The 23,303-nt window shown below is 40.2% G+C and overlaps 2 protein-coding genes across 13 annotated transcripts; one reads left to right on the forward strand and one right to left on the reverse strand.

Moving 5' to 3' along the window:
- Positions 1-4,882: 4,882 nt before the first annotated feature.
- On the reverse strand, positions 4,883-15,911 carry tmlhe (trimethyllysine hydroxylase, epsilon). 12 transcript variants are annotated; one of them, XM_086130770.1, is made up of 10 exons: positions 15,849-15,911; positions 15,070-15,137; positions 12,673-12,790; positions 12,370-12,544; positions 12,122-12,298; positions 9,753-10,032; positions 9,489-9,608; positions 9,159-9,395; positions 8,809-8,947; positions 4,883-5,584 (listed from the first exon to the last, which is right to left on the reverse strand). In XM_086130770.1, exons 4-10 carry the CDS (start codon positions 12,518-12,520, stop codon positions 5,291-5,293), a joined length of 1,398 nt encoding a protein of 465 aa, XP_085986896.1. In that variant the 5' UTR covers positions 12,521-12,544; positions 12,673-12,790; positions 15,070-15,137; positions 15,849-15,911; the 3' UTR covers positions 4,883-5,290. The 12 variants fall into 12 exon arrangements, with proteins under 12 accessions (XP_085986896.1, XP_085986895.1, XP_085986889.1 ...); XM_086130769.1 differs by having other exon boundaries at positions 12,370-12,548; XM_086130763.1 differs by having other exon boundaries at positions 12,370-12,548; positions 12,612-12,790.
- Positions 15,017-22,621, forward strand: mpp1 (MAGUK p55 scaffold protein 1). Its single transcript, XM_086130774.1, has 12 exons — positions 15,017-15,164; positions 17,719-17,847; positions 17,964-18,042; positions 18,184-18,269; positions 18,361-18,429; positions 19,820-20,016; positions 20,666-20,766; positions 20,843-20,923; positions 21,149-21,229; positions 21,309-21,511; positions 21,720-21,794; positions 21,871-22,621. Exons 1-12 carry the CDS (start codon positions 15,042-15,044, stop codon positions 22,045-22,047), a joined length of 1,401 nt encoding a protein of 466 aa, XP_085986900.1. The 5' UTR covers positions 15,017-15,041; the 3' UTR covers positions 22,048-22,621.
- Positions 22,622-23,303: the final 682 nt, after the last annotated feature.

The following is a 23,303-nucleotide window of genomic DNA, read 5'->3' on the forward strand; positions in this document are numbered from 1 at the left end:
TGCTTGCAACATTTTTCCGCCCCCTCTTGCGACCTCAAACAGGATTAGCAGTTTAGAAAATGGATGGATGAAAGTCTAACATGTATGTGCATTTACAATCATTTTTGCCAATGAATAAATAACTTGGCGGCCAGGTGGTCCAGTGGTTCGCTCGTCAATCTCACAGTGCAGTGGTTGTGGGTTCGATCCCGGCTCCGGCCTTCCTGTGTGAGGTTTGCATGTTCTCCCCGGGCCTGCGTGGGTTTTCTCCGGGTACTCTGGTTTCCTCCCACATTCCAAAAAAACATGCATGGCAGGCTGATTGAACACTCTAAATTGTCCCGAAGTGTAAGTGTGAGTGTGAGCGTGGATGGTTGGTTGTCTGTGTGTGTGCCCTGCGATTGGCTGGCAACCGGTTCAGGTTGTCCCCCGCCTACTGTCCGAAGACAGCTGGGATAGGCTCCAGCATGCCCGCAGCCCTCGTGACGATAAAGCGGATCAGAAAATGAATGGATGGCTGGATGAATAAATCAAAAAAATCTGCCAGGGCTTTTTTAAAAGTTAACAAGAATCATGCCACAGTGGATTGTGAATTAAGGGTTTGATAAAGTCATCTGTTCAAGGCGTCTGGAATGATTTTTGCGCACCGAAGTTCATTGCGGCCTCTCGTGCAAAAGACGTGTGCATACAGATGGCATGCCGTGGCGAGGCTTTCCACAAAGCATACAGAATCTGCAGCTTTAAGCGACACTTGCAGTTTGATTTATAGTGGTGTTACTGTTTGAACAAAAGAAGCCATACAAGCACAGTAATCCACGTTTAAAGGCACATGATGCCGCGTTGAGATAACAGCTTTAACGTCAGTTCAATACTCAAACATCAAATTCTTGCAGCGGTTTCCCAATCTTGACTGAGCCGAGCCACATATTTTACAACCAACCTACTGGAAAAAGTCTGACACCACCAAACTCAAATGGTACAAATACTTCATTAATGATAATGGGCCTATTTGGTAGAAAACAAAGCTGATCCACCGGTACTGAATTGAAGTAAGGCACACACAGCTATCTTAAAGGTCCCATGCCACACCAATTTATTCATTTATTAATTTAAATGATAAACCTTGATGTCTTTTTATTGCAATTGCAAAATCATTTGGGTTGAAAATGTCCAGCATATCCTTTTTCCGGTCGATTCCATTTGGTCCAAAATGCCTGCTCAATGAGATGGCTGGATTTCTCATTAACATTCACTTTGATTGGCTTACTGCTCACCTCAATTTAAACACGGAAAACCGTTTTGCTCAGATTGCTAATACCATGTTTAATAGAGAGTGCTCGAAAATAGAAACATAAAATCCGCAAACAACTCCCAAAAAGAAGCCACAGACATATATGACATGGTTCCCCCATTCTCACCCTTTTTGTGCTTTATATAGTTTCTTTTTTGAGACATGGATGGTTTAATATGAATTATGCATCTGGCCAAAGAAAGGCCTGTACCAGCACAGTTGAGGGGAAAAGGAACATTATCTTCATTTCTACAAACGACTAATCATGCAGTCCAGGGGTCACCAATGTGTTGCCCGGGGGCACCAGGTAGCCCCCAAGGACCGCGTGAGGAGCCCAAGGTTCTGCTCCCAAATTAGCTTTCCAGTGATGAGGCATTGTGAGTTTCGAGGGATTTTGAAGAAGTGATATGTAACGTATAATAACAATACCTGTAGTACGATTCAACATAAGTTGAGCCAATTTGTTTTTTTTCGAAGTGTGTGATTGCTCTTTGCAGTAATCATCGAGCGCTCAGCTTCAAAAAAGTTGATGAACCCCGGATTGTTCACATTGAAACTGTCATGTTATGTCTTGATTGTGTTCCAGCTCCAGCTGGAGTGGAGGGCGTTTCCCTCCAGCGGGTGCACCTGCGCCTCGTGTCCTCATCAAGCTTGGGTGTGTATTTAAGGACCCTGACTTCTGCTACGCCTTGTCACATTATTGGCCTTGTGTGCTGTTGTGCTTCATGTGTGAGTTTTCCAGACCTCTCCATTCCATTCATTGTCGCTCTTGTTTTGTTCTTAGTTAGATCCTAATTAAGTAGATGAATTAAAGTTGCCTGTTCTCCAGTCCGACATGACACAGCAGTGTGCATGAGCTCATGTGCATATTGAAATAAAGAAATGTTATTAGGTCAAAAGCTCTCAAACAGTTGATCAATGCCTCTAATTAATCTTGTGGAGCTTTGAACAATGAAAGTCAAAACATATTAGCAAGACTAATTGAAGGTCGGGGGTCACATATTGATTCCAAGGAGATAACCAGACCTTCATATCCAGAGGTCGGTATCACCAATATGTGAGCAGGTCTCTCTCTCTCTCTCTCTCTCTCTATATATATATATATATATATAAATAAACATCACTACTTTGTCTGCTATCAGCTTTAAAACTGTGAAAGGCAATTTATTTGAACAAGTCACCTATAGGTACTTAAAGGAAAGGACAGGCTATTGAGACACTTAAAAGGACTCATTTCATTTCATTATGTCCAAAAAAAAAAAGATTTTTGTGTGTTAAACCGTCTGGCACGTTGCAAGTCCTTCGCAAGACGTAAAGCAGATTTAATGTTCAGCTTAGAGTCATCTAATTGATTTTGTTTAATTTACTCACAGCGGCCTGCACCGAGAACTTGGACAGTTGATTACGCTGCTAAGTGAGTTCACCTTCAGAGGACCAGGACTATATAAATCATTTCGAACATGTCAAGATGAACCAAAAAAAGAGTAAATCTTTATACCTTCAAGATAATGACATAGTTCCCGATGTAGCATATGGAATGCTTTAACACCATCATGCTTGAATTCATTGGTTGAGACCGAATGAAAAAGGAAGCGAGTTTGCTTGCCGCTGCTGAATTTGCCTGTACTTCTCTTTGTTTGCACAGGTCGGCTCTTTCTGAACTGAAGTGCATAACTCTGTTCAGCAGATGGATGCAGAGCCACTGAAGCAGCACCATGAAATGTGCTTTCCATTTCCGTGTTCAATTGTCAGCACTCCATATAACAACATCAAATATTGAAAAGATGCATTAACATGGGTCAGGAATTGATGGTGGTTCCTGTGTAGAAAGAAAAGAAAGGGGCAGCAGTTCGGCTTAGTGAGTTTGGGTTCTGTTTTTTGTTTTTTGGATAACCATGCTTCCTTGAATGCATTGCCTTGATTGAGTGATCATTGACTGGACCAAGATGCTTAAAGGTGACCTATTGAATATTAAATTTAACTATTATGACCTTTAAAAAGGTTTAGATTTTTATTCATCAGGGTACCTTTCAATACCTTTGAATCTTTCTGTTCGTTTAAACAGCCAACAGAGTACTTTTGACTATCGTGAAATCATTTCATTTGTTTAAACAACTGCAACAAAAAATTTTTTAATTACATTTTAAAATCATGTTAAGACAGCTTGGACCTTTTCCATTTAGAGAAAACCAACATGTACAGTAAATATTCCGTTTCCTTAATTTGGCTGGTAGGAAAAGCCCACCAAAATGTTTTCAGTCAATACATGCAAGCAGTTGGATCCGGTCATATGAATGGAGCCCTTTCGGGAAATGCATCCACGACGACATGATAAAATGTCAAGCCATGTTTCCTCTCAAGCCTCGTCCGATTTGTGTTGCCATGACGTTCTGCTTGGAGCTTGCAAAGAGAGAAGATGTAGAAGAGTAGAAACTCAGTGATGCGAATAAAATATTAACGTCTACTCTATATCGTTTTTGCCGTGTGACCATTACAAGGCCACAACTCCCCTTCGAGGCATCATTCATTAACGTCATGTACTGTAAGTGCAATTACCTGTGATCCAGTCAACTGACCCAGAGCGAATGCAGTATATTTGTGCTGAGTACAACATAAAAATACCGTCACTGCCACAACCCACTTCAAATTTAAGAAGGTTTAGATTTTTCTTTTTTCCTACAGCAAAGGTCGAAATAAATATCCTCATTTCGGGAAGCCCAAGTAATCTACGCTTGTTTCACCCTGTGAACAAAGATAGGGAAGTGTGTTTCCGTCAGTTGGGAGTCCATCGGTGACATACTGACAAGGCCAGTCGGTATTGACCCGGTTAGTGACGATTCCAGGAACCAACGAAAACCCACTCCAATATGTGCGTTGTGTTGAACTATCTTGGTCAAATGCGGCAGAGCCAAAAAGCATAGCTCGCAATATACTAGTTGCTCAAAAGGCAACGACTAAAAGTGTAAGGTCACAGATACAAGAGGCTGAAGTGTGTTGAGGTGGCTCAGACATCTGCTACGACTGCCACCCTGGTGAGGTGCTCTGAACATATCTCTCCAGGAAAAGGCTTCAGGGCAGACCTAGGACAGTCTAAGGCCGATGTCACACAGCTGGGCTGGGGAAGCCTCATTGTCCCCTGGGGGAAACTAAAGAAGGTACCTGGGAACAATCAGTTCTCATTCTCTCTGCTTCGACTTTTCATTAAATGTCAAGCATACCGTTTCAAAAAAATACTCTCTCTAACAGTGTAAAATCTTTTCAGTGAAAGTGTAGTGCCCACACAGTAATTTTCAAAACTTTAACGGATTTTTTAAAATTTGAGACACCCCACAAAATGAGTACATAATCATCAAGTGTGGAATTGATCTTAAAATTTGTGGCATTCTCGAATTGTCCAACACAGCACACCACAACCAAGCCTTGCCCCAACCACATCTGTCGTAGTACTATGACTGACCTATAAGGGGCAGTATAATGCCACGGGGGATTCATACTGCCATGAAATACAAGGAAAAAGAAAGGTTAGTGTTAAAGGGTCGTAGTAATATTTGTCATTTTGGTGTGCTGAAAAGTTTATTAAAAGCATTGCATTGCATACAACAATAATGCGAACACAGATGTAAGGCAAAACAATCACATATAAATGTTCACCATGTGCCCTTGAGGAACAATGATCATTCCTTTATGCTTTTTTTTAACTGCAAGCCATTAGAAAGGAAACGAATACAATAGTGATGCAACACAAAAGAAAGTCCACTGTTCCCCCGCTCTCCCCCATATACAATTCATGCTCTGTCACCTATAGCAACAGTGAAGTGAATTTCTCACATGACAAAAGAATCAGGAGATAATGCGCCTGACTGTCACTGCTCCAGTTTTTCATCAGGTTTACTTGCACGGTCGTGTCAATCGTTAAGGAAGAAGCACTGCTTGCTTACGTTTTGACGCCGATGGAAGACGATAGTTCAGTGTCACTGCATTTGCTCGCAGTATCTTGTTGTTTGCGAATCGGATGATGCTTCACGCCACTGTATGTGCCATTGTGATTTGCGCATTGAGCATCAGGATTTGTGAACGCTGAATGTATTCTTTTAGAAGCTGTAGAAATATTGTTAGGTGGGCGATCGGTGTTTTGGGGTTCAGGGGAATCGGCAATTGTTCAGCTAAGATGAGCATCTTCGCCTTCTGTCTGTCACTGGCACGCGCAGTTGCACGCGCACTTTTCGAACTCGAAAAGCCTCTTCTGTCACCTGCTGGCCTTCTTGTGAACTGCATCCTTTTCTTAAAAATCTGTTTTGACAGCACAGTGTCTGCCTAGAAAGGAGAAATCAGCAATTACTTGGCAAAGAGGATGTAGTATTAATATTCGTGATAAAATGGTGTAAATTAGGGGGAAAAACTACATTTACATTTGTAGTTGGTCATTGCATTGCTGACCAAAGTGCTGATTTACTCCTCACAGTCTGCTGAGTGGTGAAACAACGTACTGTATATATGGTGGGTGGATGAATGAGTCTGTGTGGAGGAATTACACTGAAAGCAGCACTCAGGTTTGAGCGGGAGGAGACCCACCAGCTCTCAAAGTTCACTACACCAGACAGTTCAGCACATGCTGCTGGCCCAGTTTATCATCGGCTCTCCAGTAAGGCAGGCTGGGAAACCATTCATGCATGTGTTCATTATTATAAAGTCACCCGATGCACTACATTGGTTAGTAGGATAACGTCATGATTCCAATGTCAGACACTTTGCTCTGTCATACCACAAGTTCAACGATGTACTTTATATTGTGTGTTACACAACCACTTTCGATTTACCGCCAGGCTCTCCATTAAATTTTACCACCTTCCTTGGTTGTAAAAATTGGTCAAACTCACAATAGCATATACCCGTGGAAGGTTGTACTCTAGACCTTCAAGAATGTCATAGGCAAAGTAGATGATCTCGGGTTGCCATGGTAATGCCGATTTTCTTTTAAGTCAGTGCAAATGCAATAGTTAAAATTAGACATTATCACCAAACACAAAATTACATACACCCGCCCCAGACCATTTAATAAAATCCCATACAGAAGCTGTATAAAAACAAATCTGCCTTTCATGGAATTATAATGCCGAGTGTTGTCAGAGCATTGCTTTTGAAAATATGCTCTAAAGTAGAATCGGGGTTCGAGATGCAGGGGTAAGAGTGGGCCTACCCACTCTGCCCTCTGTGCTCCATGCATGCTGGATTGAGGATAATCACAAATTTTTCAACCCCCCAAAAAAACAATTTACTTGGTCAAAAGATGCGTTTATATTTTCCCAGCGCACATGGCGTAGTGTGATGGTTTATCAGAGGTGGTCACTGATTACTGATCACTTATCAGTGAGTCGTATTATTGATTTAATTAGACTGTGTCCTCCATTGCACAGTTTAGTTCTGCTCAAACATACAAACTTGCCAGTGCTCAAACTTGCTCACCTATCATGCATGAGTAGTACAAGCAAGACAAGCCTCCCTCTACTTGTACAGTCTCCACTCACCTCTGTTCAACACTTTTCACACCGTTAATCACCTTTGTCACCTTCTGCTAATGATAGACAATTAATCTTGTGTGATTTACCCCCTCCCTCACTCCATCAGCTGGCCTCTATGTGTCCTGCGTGAAAATGATGAAGGTGAAACTTACTTTATTAAGTATGCATCACAGGGGAGTGATCCCCTCCCCCGGCAATAAGCGGCATGATGCAGTGCTTTAACTTTCAGAAGCTTGAGGCAACCAATAAAGACCAGGTGGAGATTAAATTACATTCATTCCTGAACCACCAGCCATGACCCAGACTGATATACAAGGCAAGCAAGGCAGAGTTATGAGCTGTGGCTAAACTTTTGGCGAAGTAGCGTCATATAAATGACATCGACAGGTAATCAATTTCACAATGCTGTCACCTTCACCTGCTACATAACATCTACATGTTTAAAAGACTGTGTTGACTTTTAAAAGACCTTACTCACCGTCACCCTCTTTGGGTCTTGAAAAATTTCCCCAAATTTATATTTCAGTGGATAGTCGGTAGCCAAATTAAATATTCGGTGTTTGATGCAGGTTTTAATGTGTTTAAATGAAATGTGCCTGTACAGAATTCATATATTTGGTAATAGCCGTTTGGTATTATTCATCGAAACTACCACCACGTTGGTTTAATCATTTATAGTAGTCTCGCAAAATAATGACCCAAAGAGAGGTTTTGGCCACCTGTTGACATTGGGTGAGCGATGGGTGTGATATTAAGTGAAACATTTCGAATAATAATCAACAGCAACTGTTTAACAAAAGCACCACGCACTGAAAATTATATTTGGATGAATTTTATGTTTATTATTGAATATCAATACAGTACCAACACCTCTTGTAGGGAGCCATTCAAAACATACAAAAACGATTGTGCTAAAAAAAAAAAAACCAACCCCCCCCCCCAAAAAACCAATCACATAAGATGCATCTCACATCAGGTGAGACAATTCCGGACATTGCTGTCACAGCTGCTCCCACTCTCTTTTATTTCCTTTCTCTTTTGTTATATTTTAACTACCGTTTTTGTTCTGAAGCAATAGGTAACGCATTGCTCAGCCTGTTTGAAATCCGAGTTGAATATTTACATTTGTAGTCAATTACCCTTTCCGCTTTTTTTTTTTAATCACCACACAGTAGTCTCGATTATTGTGTGTGAAATCTTTTGAAATTCTGAATTCCTTCAAAAACCTTTTCCCCTAAAGGCGACATCATCACATGCACTTATTGATCAAAATGGCCACCTTGCACGGCCTGATGATAGACTGCTCTCATTCACTGAATTACCAGGACAACAAAGCGGGCCTCAGTATGCTCAGCTGTTTCTATGGTTACGATTACAGCAGTCTCTTCAAAGCCAATGAAGGAAATAAGAGTCGCGCTGTGACTGCATCTTTGTGCTGTGTGCTGTCTTCTGCATGCAAATGTCCCCAATTGAAACTGTTTGCCGTCAACACTTCAAACACACAAAGGACACTCAAATTAGATTTGTGTGTATGTATATGTAAGTATCAAAAAGTCTGTTTTCACAAAATAGAAATTATTAACGTGATTGTCATGCAGGATTAGTCCACACTGGCCTGTGTAGGTTTCATGTCGCAACTGTCTATTTAATTCATCGATATAAATTACGAAGCAGTGTAATTAATGATTTTACTTAACAGATCAATTAATGCCTGGAAGCTTTAAACCTATTTCACGAGATGAAAAGTGCTTAAGGGGCTCTCTTAGACTGGCTTCATGCCTGAAGCCCGAAACCCCGTGCCTTGCTTAGAACGTCATCTCTGCTCAGATAACATCCACAGAGTTGCCTTACGCCGGTGAAAGCTTCCCTGCCATGCATGACCCGCCAGTTGTCAATAAAAATCACCTAAAGTGAAACGGAGGGGAAAGTCAATTTTGCATTGCAATCACATCTGCGTGTAACATTCTTCTTGTTCTTGTTACAGGGTATTTACTGGTGAAAAATGGGCAGCGGTCTTACTTTTCCTGGAGTGAGTTTGATCCACAGCTCATTCTCCGGTCGCCTCAGTTCCATGGTCAACTGTCGATGAGCCGCATACCAGCGGCGAACAACGTTGTGAGGTATCGTGTTTATCACGGATCGGTCATAGTTGTTGTATCTACAAAGAAAAACCACTTTTTATATATCAAATAGCAGCGGTATCCGAGAGTCGTTTATTTTTATTTTTTTAAAGTGATCCGTGACCTGATCATAGTGATCAAAACACGTCATTTAAAACGAGTTTCTGAATACATAGCCAATAGTATATGACTGCTATCTTTATCGACAGATTAGGCACAAAAAAAATTAAAATAATATCATCAACATACCGAATCAAGTAAACTTCATTATTCCAAGGATAGATATTGACAATGGGGCCAATGCCTATCATGTGGTTATGGCGGCCGTCATCGCTTTCGACAAATTCATGTCTGATTGGAACATGCGAAAGCAGTTCAAAATGTTCTGGTGATTGCAGACGAACGGTTTCAGCTGCATAGAAACCATCAACAAGCAGATTCCTTCCTCCACTACCCTCATGCTTTAGACAGTGAAAAACCTGAATTCTACAGGGGGGAACAGAAAAAAAAAGGTGTAACAAGCAACACACATTGACAATGTTAGCGTGCCTTTAAAGAAAGATTCCCTCACCCACTTACCCACATGGTTCATGAAAGTAAGTTGTGTCAGTGTGGCGGTCAAGACCCAGCTGGCTGTAGGCAGTGTCTCCCCTGGAGAAATCTGAAGTGAAGCACCACATTCTTCCATATGTCGTCTCCCTAGAGGATCAGTAAGGCAACAGATGCATTTGGGAATGAGCGGACAAGTCTGGATACATGCTCAATTCTTTAGCGATGTGGCCACTGATATCAGGAAGAAACACGTAGTAAAGTAGGAAAAATGGGTTTTAAAGCATTTTATACCTTATTAAACTAACCCTCTGAGTCACGGCCTCCGTGGCTTCAACTGTAGCAGGGACATCGTCTACGAAAGCGATCCCATAGAGAAGATAGTTCTGCAGAAACGTCTTCAGTTCATCATCGCTGCTCATGAATGTGTCCCACTTGGAGGAGGCAACGTGGGAGTTATTGTAGATGTCTGCGTTCCAAAGAACGCGCGGCTGTATGGTGCTCTGCTTCTTCCCCTCATAACTGTTCTCAGCTAGCCAGCAAAGGCTGTACTTAGATGTATGACCACCGGGCCCTAGGGCGCAGAAAAGCAAACGTTGTTTAAGATAAGATAAGAAAACCTTTATTAGTCTCGCAATGGAGAAATTCCCAATTCACAGCAGCAATGTTATGAAAGGAAGAAGTAGCGACCTCATATTTAAAGCAGAGGGCATATCAGCAGATACGAATCAGAAAGTATCTTTGTGGCACTTCAGTTTTGATGATTATTTGTAAGCGAGTCAAAGGGTGTGGCTCAGAAAACGATCAGAATGACGTTGCGCTTTTAAAGACAACGTTGGTTGACACACATGCTTTACACATGCTTTGTTTCAAGTGTTATTATGTCAAAGTCAAAAGGAATAGATCAACTGATTGTGCTGCATGCGAAGTATGTTCTCGACGCCGAATGGCTGTCATCGGCTCAACACTGCAGAAGAATGCAATGCAATTAAAGTCTCCTCTAAAATGTGCGGCTGACTTTGCACTCACGATAGATTTAAACAGGTTGTTGATTGCAACTTGAAGGACGTTGGCCCACTCCTTTTCGGTGCAATGCAGTTATCAGCATTGACAAAGGATGGAACATGCCATTAGCAAGCATGATCAATGGTTGAACTGCCAAGTGAGGTGAATATGCTACCATACTGGCCATGCAAGAAGGGAAACAGGTTTTCAGCTTGTCGAAACTGCAGTTATCCTTGCAACAGGCTGATGTTCATTTTCATGTTGTAAGAAGAGGTGATAGTTGTGGATGATTGACACAACCATGTCGGGGGGACGGGTGGGAGAGGGAGGGGGGGGGGGGGGGTTTGACATGGGCAAACGTGCTGCAAACAGCAAACACAAACAATCTAAAGATCTAAAAGACAACCGCAAAACAACAATGCTGCAAGTAAGAAATACTGCCATAGGCCGAATGCTACAAACTACAATATCTAACACATAAATGAAAAACAACAAAAAAAGAGAAAAACGCAAAACAAAATAAAAAAAGCTACAAATGTGAAATGATGCAAACTGACGCTTTACAACAGAAGATTTCCAGAACACTATGCCTGTTTGTTCAAAATTTGGTTCTTATTTACCCACTGTTTAAGTAAATTTAACCAAATGTTAACTTTAATAAATCATGTTGCTCAAAACTCGTTTAACTTTAACTGGGTGTTAACTTGACATTAAAATGAACACACCTAAGGAACACCGCTGACTTTTAAACAGTGAGCTTAACTCTCAAGATGGAGTTTGTGGCTCACACTGCTCTCATGGTGGCAATTCAGGGAAGAAAAGAGGGAGGCTATCGTAGGCTTGACTTTGACACAGATAATTATTGCAATGAAGAGTTACAAATTTGATTTATACACAGTGATCCCTCGCTTATCACAGTTAATGGGGACCAGAAAGCCCCACGTAAGAGGAAAATCCACAAAGTAGGTACTCCCCTGATGGATGTAGAGCTATAATGTACATGTGTATATATAATATTTATAAGGCCAAATTTAATGGTGTGCATGCATGTAGAAGTAAATGTTTGTATGTTTGTAGTAATTAACATTACTTAATGCTATATACTGTACTAATATATATATTATATATTCAATTCAATTCAATTGTATTTATAGGGCACTTTCGAACAGCCATCGCTGCATACAAAGTGCTGTACATGGAGCAATTTAACATATACAATAAACAGTAAAACAAATCAGTAACAAAGACGGTAGAAAGCACCGAACAGTAAAACCTATACATATATATATATATATATATATATATATATATATATATATATATATATATATATATATATATATATATATATATATATATATATATATATATATATATATATAAAATGTACTGTATCTATAATACAGTAAACATAAACATTAAATATACATGTAGTACTGTATATGTTGCTCTATGTGACTCGCTGTTGTTTTGCTGACTTTCGATGCCTCTCGTGGTCCTTTTGTGGCATTTTCGCTTTTTTTTTGGATGAATATTTTTCAAAGATCCGCGATGCACTGAATCCGCAAGAAGTGAATCACGAAGTAGCGAGGGATCACTGCACTTTGAGTTTATGAGTGGACAGATGGTTGGCAGTACTGTAACCAGAATAGCCTTACAAGTGAGGATGAGGTGGTCATCTTCCACTGTGGTGTGATCGGGGCGAATGTTGAGGTCAATACTTCCGGTGTCCAAATTTCTCTGGTTTGTTTTGAAGTTGAACGACGAGTCAGAGCGGCAGTGATCCCTCAACCAGACGTAGTCCAAATGCATCCGACTTCCTCTGTAGTGGAGTTCTGGTACATGCATGAAGAGGAGGAGCGTTAACAGCAACTTTTGTCTTTTCGACGAATATTGCAGAACTCACCCAGACAGTCTTCAAGTAAGTGCAAAGTTGCCGGTGGGGCAACGTATCCACGGACGAGCTTTTTGTTTCTCCATGTAGTCCGGTTTAGAGCGCAGAGACGCTGTGTGTGCGTGGCACCGGCTCGTATGCTCCTGCTCAGCATCCCGATCATGTCTAATGCCTCACAGCACAGCACCTCTCTCACAATAAAAGCACTCAGTTTCAGAATTTTTGATGCAACTGTTGAGGCACTGCGGACTCACCCCGGCACTGACTGACGAACGTGTTCATTAACAGCACCGCGGTCTCGCACTGCGGACTCACCCCGGCACTGACTGACGAACGTGTTCATTAACAGCACCGCGGTCTCCTGTCTTGCGCTTTGCTTCCTTTCATCAAAGCGAATTTCCAGTTACAGGTGGACCGGGGCGTAACGCGTGGCCTGGATTAGATATGAAACGCGTTAGAATTTACATGCGATTCGAATCGATAACGTGGTACTTGTGCATAATGGAGTGCGCATACTGAGCGAATTCGCATAAACAGTACAGTAATACCTGCAGACGTACTTCGGCCTAAAAGGCAGTTTGGAACATATTCTTAAAGACACAGGCCCAATTTCCATTAGGAACTGCTTTTTAAAAAATCACATATAAGAACTAGATTTTTTTGTTTGGTAATGTAGCGTACCAAACTGAGATATTAGTAAATGGACAAAGTTGTGGTTGGTTCTGTTTAAGTATCAATGGTTGTTTCAGTAATATGCTAGTCGTAGTAGTACAGTAGTTGTAGTAGTAGTATTGACCAGAAGATGTCACTGTTTGTAACAGTACCCAGAGCGCTGCTGCCAATACTGAATCAGAAACCGTAAAACAAGCTATTGTGTTTTACAAATTTTCCGATTACGTCCTCAAATAGTCAGGATTTTATTTTATTTTATTTTTTTTACTAAACAGTGCCAGTTTACCCAGAAAAAAAGGTCTTGTATTTGAGTTTGAAATTCCGAGGGGAAAAAACGCTGAACGCGATATGGACATTTAAAGTTAAAAGACACGTACAGTACATACAGTGCAATTCAACATAGGATGATAAATCCTTCCTGGTCAAGGGTCAAATTTCGTACGTTCTTTCAAATCAGCCTTTGGTGCAGTTAATCCAAATAAAAAACTTTTTTTTCGCTTTACACTGGAGGGCATTCTTTCCTGGTCATTTGGGATCAACCCATCCGTGTTTGGATACATTCTCCGAATGCCATTCTGCAATATTGTCTGATTTCAAACTGTTTATCCCTGTCTTTGAAGTAGCACCCAGACAAGTGTAAAATGTTGCAATATGGCCTGTTTGATTGTGAGAATATTGAATGTGATAACTCGCATGGGCTCGGACAGACGGCAGTGGCGTGCTACCTTCATTGTCAGTCGGATATTTGAACTCTTATAGTCGCGAAGACGGGCGATGAGAACCACCGTCACTGGCCATTTCATTCGGTACCCCGTTCCAATCTTTTGAAATGTAATGCACGTGTGTTAATGGTTGTGGAGGCTTGCGCTGCGTCATATAGAACGATCTGCTGTTCGAACAACAAACAAATTGAGGTATTTATAAGTCATAGAGCGATACCTCTCACTGGATGAAATTAATCACAGCAGCAAATTTCACACATCACTTGTATTAATCGTGTAGTACAAACAACAAAGTGCAAACTAAAACAAAAAGCATCGAGGGGGTGGTGCATTAAAATATATTTCAATCTAAACTAAACGGAGGAAAGGTGATTTAAAAATCCAACATTTTATTTGATATTGCAAAATTGATTTATAAATTAATTTCTCAAAACTCCCTTTAACCTTGGGAGAGTAAAACATCCCGAGGCCTGATTATGGCAGGGATCTGCATCTTCACTTGAGTTTAGAGACATGTGTCTCTTTCATCCTTCTGCTGTGGCTCTCTTGTTACTTTTTTATGTAATTCTTAATGCGAAGATTATTGTGCTCTTTGTACATTAAAAAAGTATTTTTTTCGGATGTCAGATTTTATTTTTGGATCGTCGATCTTTTTTGTATGCATCGATAAATGTAGGCCTACTATGAAAATGAAATATATTAAGGGCATGTCTTTTGCACTTATGCACCACAATATCTGCATTAAAATGGCATTTTTGTCATATATCTAGTTAGGAAGTGCATGGTGCTATGTCGTCCCCAAGTACCACTATGACACCGCCCCATTTTAGCAGTTGCTTCTAGAACATGACAAATACAAGCATGTGTACAAATGCAAACACAAAACGCACCGCATTAATATGAACCATTACAACACACTACCGCAGAAAAAACACGGTGCAGCGTCCCATTTAACTTCATTAAAAAAAAAATTTTTAAATCCATTTCACATGGCGTTAGAGTGAACACTCAAATTTGGGATCTTGTGGTGAGCACATGAAGGCAGCACGAGCCTGCCCCTGTTTACTTGCTCTGTCAGCTGTGTCCCCGCAGTGGCTCTCGTGTAGATCGCCCGCGACCGATCAGAACCTTGGACCTTGATCAGAGTGACATTATATCATCAGCTTTCGTTATCAGCCGTTTCCTATCTCGCAGCATTTTTTTTTTTTCGAGCCAGCCTCTCGCGGACCTTGCACAGGGCGGCAAATCGGGTTCACAGATTTTTTCCCCCCTCTCCTTTCTTTCTGAAAGATGACGCTAAAATCCAATAAAAACGAACCTGCTGTCATATTGGAGCCTGTGGACTCCGTCCGGACAGCCCTCTCCGATCTCTACCTAGAGCAGCTTCTGCAAAACAAACCCAAGACTGACAAGGTAAGTTGTCGCTTTTCATTTCATCTTTAAATACTCGGGATTTTTCTGTTTGCTTCCGGGGATGTGGTGCAGCACATGACTGTTGTTTTGTCTTGGGGGGGTAACGTTTTGGCTTTCAGATATTTCGTAGAAATGTTCCTTTTTGCAGCACAATTGAACACCTTGGCCCCAAAAAGTCAAAGGGGATAATGATAGAATGTATTTTGTTGAAAGCTGAGTCACCTCAACTGTGTTGCCCACTCAGCCTGCACTGGATCCAGCAGACATGGCCAAAGCTTTCCCACTTCTGCACTCGCTTTCCAAAAATACACATGGAAATCTTGTAACAGCTGAGGGGTAAACACGTTTCTGTCATGAATAATCTATGTTTATTTTTGTGATAACGTCATCGTCTTTTGGATGTTTGTTCGGTGAACTTTAGAATACAGCATTGCAGTGTTTTCCACTCAGAGTAGGATCTCTTGAGGCTATAGTGAGTGGTTGTTGACTGCATCATATGGTAGCAGTCTGTCAAAGACATACACAACTTGTTTATTTTAAATAAATTATGGTGCAGTCTTGTCATCCCGAGAAATCATGTTAATAACTAGTTAAAAAATTTGTTAAAATAGGTCAATTGAAATTGCCAACTCGGCGGTGAGGTACATAGGAATGTGACAAAGGAAGGAAACTTTTTTTTCTTACCTCAGCACTTTTGTCTTCTGCATAATGCTGATTTAGTAACTGAGGTCGTCACACTGGAGACTGCTGAGCATAATGTTGGTCAAAGGTCGCATTAGGATCGCTAGGGAACAACAACAAAAGTCAACTAAGCAATATGCTTAGTGGCAAGTATAGTAACGTCAGCATTTAGGTGGATTATTTGGAACATGCTTTTTAGGGCTGCTGTTTATCACAGGAACACCAAAAGTGCCCCTTCTTGTGGGTAATTAAGGGGAAGGGTTTAAGCCAATAGAGCTATTATTTGCCATTTTAAGGTCCAGCCACATTTTAGGCCAATTGTTGATTGTCAACTCCCAAAAATCTGAAGGGGGAAAAAAAAGATCAGTAATAGTTAATCATGTTAAATGTAAAGCTCTTTTTTATGTCAAACTAGGTTGAGAGCGTGTTCTTATATATTCAGAAACATGCTTGATGCAGTCTTTTATGTAAATTAGGTATAGATAGTGGGCCAGGAAGCACTTGCTTTTGACCAACTTAGCGGATACCAAAAGGCTACCTGAAGGCTAGTTGTTTGTCCTATAGCTGTGCCACACCCAACACCGGCATTTAGAAAGGCCTCTCACTCCACTCATTGTCCATTATCACATATCTGTGGATTGTGAGGGGCAGTATCATCTATTGATGAAATTTGCAGAACATTCCCAAGTTTTTGTGGTTTCAACATGGTCTTGCTTATTCGCACCACACACACAGTTGAGGACCGGTATAGTATGACGTTTGTGATTTCACACAGTGTCATTCAATCTCCTGATGTAACTGCAAATATTTTCCTCTGTCACCCGTCTGTTAAACTCAAATAGCACAAGGCCGGGAATTAAATATCACGTTGCATGGAACTAGGCATCCACTCAGTCAACTGTTGACTGCAGGTTTAAGACAAGAAGGGAACATCATGCTAAGATGACAAGTATGGAGTTTGGCTGTAGTAGTTTATTTATTATAAATTATATATTCTGTCTATCTTAGGAAATCTCAATAATACCTCCCTGTTAGTGGCTGGTAAACCGCCAGGACAGACTCCAGCACGCCTGCGGTGCTCATGAGGATAAGCAGTTCAGAAAATGGATGGATATTTTATGACCTTGCCTGAAATGTCCAACCTGATAGCTCTTATGTCATCCCCTGTTGTGCATATAACCGCTAGGGGGCATACTTTCATAGCATCTGGGATTTAGTATTGTCGTGTCTTCACCAACATCAAAAGATAGAATGCATTTCAATTTTTATGTAACTACTGTATCTAGTTCCTACTCTCTGTGGGATTGATGAATAGATTTTCATATCATTTTCGTTGTCTATTAACATACACAGCGGTGGAGATTTGATTAGAGGCCTCCCTGTTTGCCCTTTGGAGGGAGTGGGGGGAGGGGGGGGGCAAAACAAGGGTTTCAGTTTTCAATCATGTTGATTCCAGTTCATTTAGTTGTCAAGTGCAGTTCATGAATTCAGGTCTGACCTAATCTTTGCAACCCATATTGAATGGAAGCCTTAAAAATGACTTATTTGTAATTGTCATCCAAGACAGTACTCTCGATTTACTGCTGTTGTCTGACGGGATCCCTTGATGACACCGGTGGTATCCATGACCACACGAACCTGTCGGACCAGATCATTGGATGTGTTAAATGAGGTGTTATAATGTTGGGTTAATTTTCAACCGATAACATGTGTCGAAACTGCAAATAAAACATGAGCAAATAGCAAAAGGCTTTCCCTGTAACTTTTAGAGAAAAAAAATCCTGATGCAAGATTCTCTCATTTTTTTGCAGTATAATGATATTTTCTCTCTCTTTCTCTCTCTCCTTGTTTTTTATTTATTTATGTTTTGCAGGTAGCCATGCAAACATTTGAGAATAAAGGTGCTGAGGTCTATACCAATGGAAGTGCCAAATATGCGAATGGTACTGAGCTGACCAAAATGAAAGAAGTCATGTTTGAAAAAAATCCCTCTGAGCCAATGGTACATCTTATATTTGCAAAACATCTACATTTTTTTTATTTAAGCAAATTTACCATGTGGATTAATGTTGCTTGATTCCCCCTCATTTGTCCCTCAACATCATCTTTTCTCTACAGGGAGTCACTTTGAAAATGAATGACAAGCAAAGGTGCACAGTGGCAAGAATTTTGCACGGAGGATTTATACACAGACAAGGTAGTAAATCAAAATTGACCTGACAGTGGGGTTTGGTTAAAACCCTTGCTGAGAGGGCTGTCATGACATTTTGATATATGGTTGTGTTTTCCTCAAGCTCTGATGCTGTTAATACATTTCATTTCTTCCCTTTTTTTCCAGGATCCCTGCACGAAGGGGATGAGATAGCAGAAATCAATGGGAAAAGTGTGACTAACCAAACAGTCGATCAGCTGCAAAAGATTTTGGTGAGTTAACACTTAATTAATCACCGCAGTTATTAAGAGAAACACGCAAAACACAACAATTAAACTGTGCCATCCTTTTTTTTTCTTGCAGAAAGAAACAAACGGAATAGTCACAATGAAGATTGTTTCCAACCAAAAAAGCCGCTCCAAAGCTTGTGAGGTAATATAGAAACATCGAAAACTTGTCTCAAAACAGTAGCGTGGGTAATATCTTAAGAGATTCATGACTTTGCTATCTTTCCAATATTATTTTCTGTACATTTTGCCCGCGAGGTGAATCTTCTCTTAATCGATGAAAATCCAAGGTGACTATGAAAGTGACTATTAAAGTAGTGGACACTGGCTTTGTTGGTTTGAATGTAAAAGACAATCGTAGTTAGTGTGTTTCTTTCAGCCCTCTAAGTACTGTTAATAATATTATATTTCCTCACGCGTTTAATCCAATGGACGCATGAATACAAAGTATCCTTCAAATATCCCATTCATAGTAGTGATTAATACATTTTATTGGATCAGCTGTCAATTTCAGTAAGCTTTTGATGGTTCATAATTTTCAACGGGAATGTAGAATGTAAAACCGAATTCATGTTTTTGTATCAAATTTGATCCGGCTTACTCCTTGGGAAGAGTTTCTTAATCCCTTTGGCCATGGTAATCAACACTAAATGTTTTTTTTGTAATTTTTGTAAAAGCAACAATGCACTCTTGCATTGGATATATGTACAAGTACAGTATTTTTCATCCTGTATTTTATTTTATACAAGTAGTACATATGTTTATTTTTGTTAACACTGAAAGTCTGTATCCACTCTACCATAAAAGCATGTACCGTATTGGCCCGAATATAAGACGGTGTTTTTTGCATTGAAATAAGACTGAAAAAGTGGGTGTCGTCTTATATTCGGGGTCTAGACATTATACCCATTCACGACGCTAGATGGCGCCAGATATCATTGAAGCGAATGCTGAACTTGACTGTCCAGGCCAAGGTGAACCCCTGTCACGAAGAATAAAAATAAAAATAGCGGTCGCACGAACAAATTTTTTTTTAAAAATTGCGGTAAGAAAGAAAAGAGAAGAAAATAATAGAAGAGATAACAGAAAATGGAGAAACGTAGCGACAATCTGGAGAAAAGGGGGTCGAAGATCGGCCAGCTTAACCGGCAGCTGAGGAGAAGTTATGATGTAATTTACATTTCAAAAACCAGAAGCCATTCATTTACGAATGCGATTGCACTTTAGTTTACATATTTAAATGTTCAGACATTAAGATTTGAATGAGGCAAAATAACATGCTTTTTCTCTCAAATACATTGTTATAATCATTTGTTTCAGATGTGCTGTAATTATTTTCTGAATAAAAATTAATTTGTTCAAAAAGTCTTTTTTCAAACTTGAGTCTTGAAAAAGAGGGGGTCGTCTTATAATCAGGGCCGTCTTATATTCGGGCCAATACGGTATTATTATTTTGTTACACGCTGGCAACGCACAAAATGAAATTGTACTCATTTACACTTCCAGACTCACGGTGTTATCCTCTCGATTTGCAGACGTACATGAGGGCCCAGTTTAACTACGACCCCTCCACCGATGAACTCATCCCGTGCAAAGAGGCCGGGCTACATTTTCAAACTGGTGACATCATCCAAATCATCAACAAACAGGATCCCAACTGGTGGCAGGGTACAGTAGAGAGCAGTGCTGCCAACTTCGCTGGACTAATACCATCGCCGGAGCTCCAGGAATGGTTGGACAAATATATCATTTCATTTTAATTTCATAATTTTTAGATGATGAACATTAAGCTTCTTATATATATATATATATATATATACACACGCGCACACATTGCCTTGCCAATGTGTTCGTCCCACTTTTTCTTTTAGACTTTTTGCCACAAAAAGCTCAAGAGGGTGGAATACTTTTGCAAGGCCAGTGTTTCTAATCTTCATAGCTACCCCCAGATTAAAAAAAAAAGCCATTATGTAAATATTATACCATGCAAATTTGGTCCTTTATGGGCCTATGAACAACGCCGGGATAGTCTGTGAAGCTCGGGAAGTGCTCGGATGAATGGCATATCAATGCTTTGCAAGAATGAGTACTCCTCCTTTGAAAAGCTTCCTATCTTGGTGAACACAAGAAAATTCTTCACAATTGGATGATGATAACATTCAGCTGAGTTGTGGTTGAATTCTTGTGAATTAGAACCATCAGAAAATAGGTTGAAGCTTCTATTGGCGTGTATTCATTTTCGCATTGATTTGAAACATGTTTGTGCGTGCACAGTATTGGTATTTCATGCAGTTAACGTGTTTTGGGACCGTCTCAGGCTTGACACAATTGTTTTTACCCTCGTTTCAGCACGTTGCACAAAACTTTGTTTCCCCCGACAGGAGAGTGGCAAGTAAAAGCAAAGCCAAAGACAGTCAGTCCTGGAGCCCATTCGGAAAGAAAAAGAAGTGCAAAGACAAGTACCTGGCTAAGCACAGCTCAAGTGAGTTTATCACTGGGACCATGTTTTTTTTTTCCTCACCATTGTGTTGTTTGCTCACAACCAAACGTTATTTCAGTTTTTGACCAGTTGGATGTGATTTCTTACGAGGAGGTTGTCCGCCTCCCTGCTTTCAAACGGAAAACTTTGGTGCTCATTGGTAAGTTACATTCCTCTGCTACTTTGGAAATGTGCGGTTTTTATTCAACCATCCATTCATTTTCTAATCCGCTGATCCGAGTTTTTGATTCATTCTAGTGAAAAAGAACATTCTTAAAATGGCCGGCACTGAACGAGTTAATAATCTTTGAATAATAACATGCAATATTTTGATGCTGGTCATCATTGGAGAGCAATGAAATGTGTTTCGAATTTGATGTTTCAGGTGCACCTGGTGTAGGCAGGAGTCACATTAAAAATTCATTGCTGAAAAAATATCCGGAGAAATTTTCTTATCCTGTTCCACGTAAGTAGTACAGAAGATCAACCAATTGTATACAACACAGAAGAGATTGAGTTTCACAATTCTAACTTTACATCTACAGACACCACCAGAACGCAACGCAAGGATGAGGAGAATGGGCAGGAATATTATTTCATCTCCAACGACGCCATGACAAAGTGCATCTCAGAAAATGCGCTGCTTGAGTACGGCAGCTTCCAGGGAAATATGTTTGGCACCAAAATTGAGACCATCCAGAAGATCCACGAGCAGGGCAAAATTGCACTGCTGGATGTAGAACCACAGGTTTGTATTGTACTCGTTGGGCCCTCAGTGTCGACTGAATTCCGTTACACCACATTGAATCTTGAGGTAGCGCGTGTATAGTTTCTGTTCCTAACCTAATGCATTAACAAAGTCATAATTACAGTAGGCCTATGCAATAAATGTATGAAAAACTATTCTAGCTCATTTTTCTCCAGTATCTTTCATTCTTTTCTTCATTTCTTGGCAGACGTTGAAGGTTTTGCGGACTGCTGATTTTGCTCCTCTTATGGTCTTCATTGCACCCACCAACACGGCTACTCAGGTGAGACGTCCTTATTGTAATAGCTGACAAGGATATTTTACTCCACCAGCTAATCTTCTGCATTTTATCATCCTAGACGGAAAACCTGACAATGATCCAGAAGGAGTCCGACGCCATCCTGATGGCCTACAGACACTTCTTTGATCTGATCATTGTCAACAACGATGTTGACGAGAGTGTGAAAGTCGTGGAAGAAACCTTGGAGCGGGTCACCTCCACTCCACAGTGGGTGCCTGTCTCGTGGGTGTACTGATCGATGTTAGACTCCAGCGTGATATCTTATTCGTTTTATTTTTTAAAGCAGTGCAATATCACTTCTTACACAAAACCTCTTGAGTTAGTGATATCCAAAGTCTGAATGGAGTTTATTTTTGGTTAATGTTTATTGTCAGAAATTCTTTTTTTTTGCATGTGTGCGCATTTAAAATAAAGCAATATTTAGAAAGATTTATATCAGAAAACTTAGAACTTCACCAGGAATGTTGATGATTCAATCGGTTATTTGTGTTTTAGGCTTTTGAGGAAGCTTTTATTGCCATACAACTGTGATTGTTGTATTGTGGTTGAATACAAAATAGGACCGTAACTGTGAAAGAAGTCCACCCTTTTCAAATCATTGGATTTAATATTACATCCTAACGTCATAATGTCTTCAGTTATCACAACAGGATATGAATATGTTTGTCCAGCTGCACATGTAACTTTTGACTCCAAACCATTTCAGTCAATAAGAACTTGACCTGTCAAAACTGTCACATCAAATTGTATACCTCGTAGGCAGTTTAGAGGCACTTTTACAAATATTAAATTTCTCAGCTCTGTTGCAACTGCTTGTTTGATTTTATTGAATGTTGAAACACTGACCAGGAACCTTCAACATACCCGATGTAATACTGTACATCCATGATCTGAGGTCAGTGGTGATAAAAATCATGTTAAGAGCACAGTTGAATAGCATTCAGACTTTCAGAAGTCATCATTTCCCTGTTTTGATTCAACGTCTGTATTTCAAAGTTGTGAAACACAAAATAAGGTTCACGCGTGGTACAGTACTTTTTTTTTTCATCTGCTACACTTTTAGCTAATTGATGTAGTTATGGTAATATACAATGTCCAGTATTTTCTTGATCAATTCCATTTTGTGTCAGTATGTTTTCTATTACATTTGTGCGATATCGCTACTTGTCCAATACTTTTCTGGGGATTTGGTGTCATGTATTTAAAATTAATTTGCTTGATTATTATTCATGACAAGATGGGGCCAGTAATAACAAATCAAATCAAGAAAAATAAAGTATTTAACTTATTCAAGAAAACCAGTAGCACGGTGACCGAGTGATTTTCACATTCACATCACGGTTCAGAAATTTGGGGTTGAAATCTAGGCTCTGGCCTTCCTTTGCAGAGTTTGCATATTTTTGTTGTTTTCTCCGGGTACTCTGGTTTACACCCACATTCCAAAAAACATGCATGTTAGGTTCACTAAAGACTCAAAATTTGTCCTTTGGT

The sequence above is a fragment of the Hippocampus guttulatus genome, chromosome 15, assembly GCF_054856545.1.
Source record: "Hippocampus guttulatus isolate MCC_2025c chromosome 15, RoL_Hgut_1.0, whole genome shotgun sequence".
NCBI lineage: Eukaryota > Metazoa > Chordata > Actinopteri > Syngnathiformes > Syngnathidae > Hippocampus > Hippocampus guttulatus.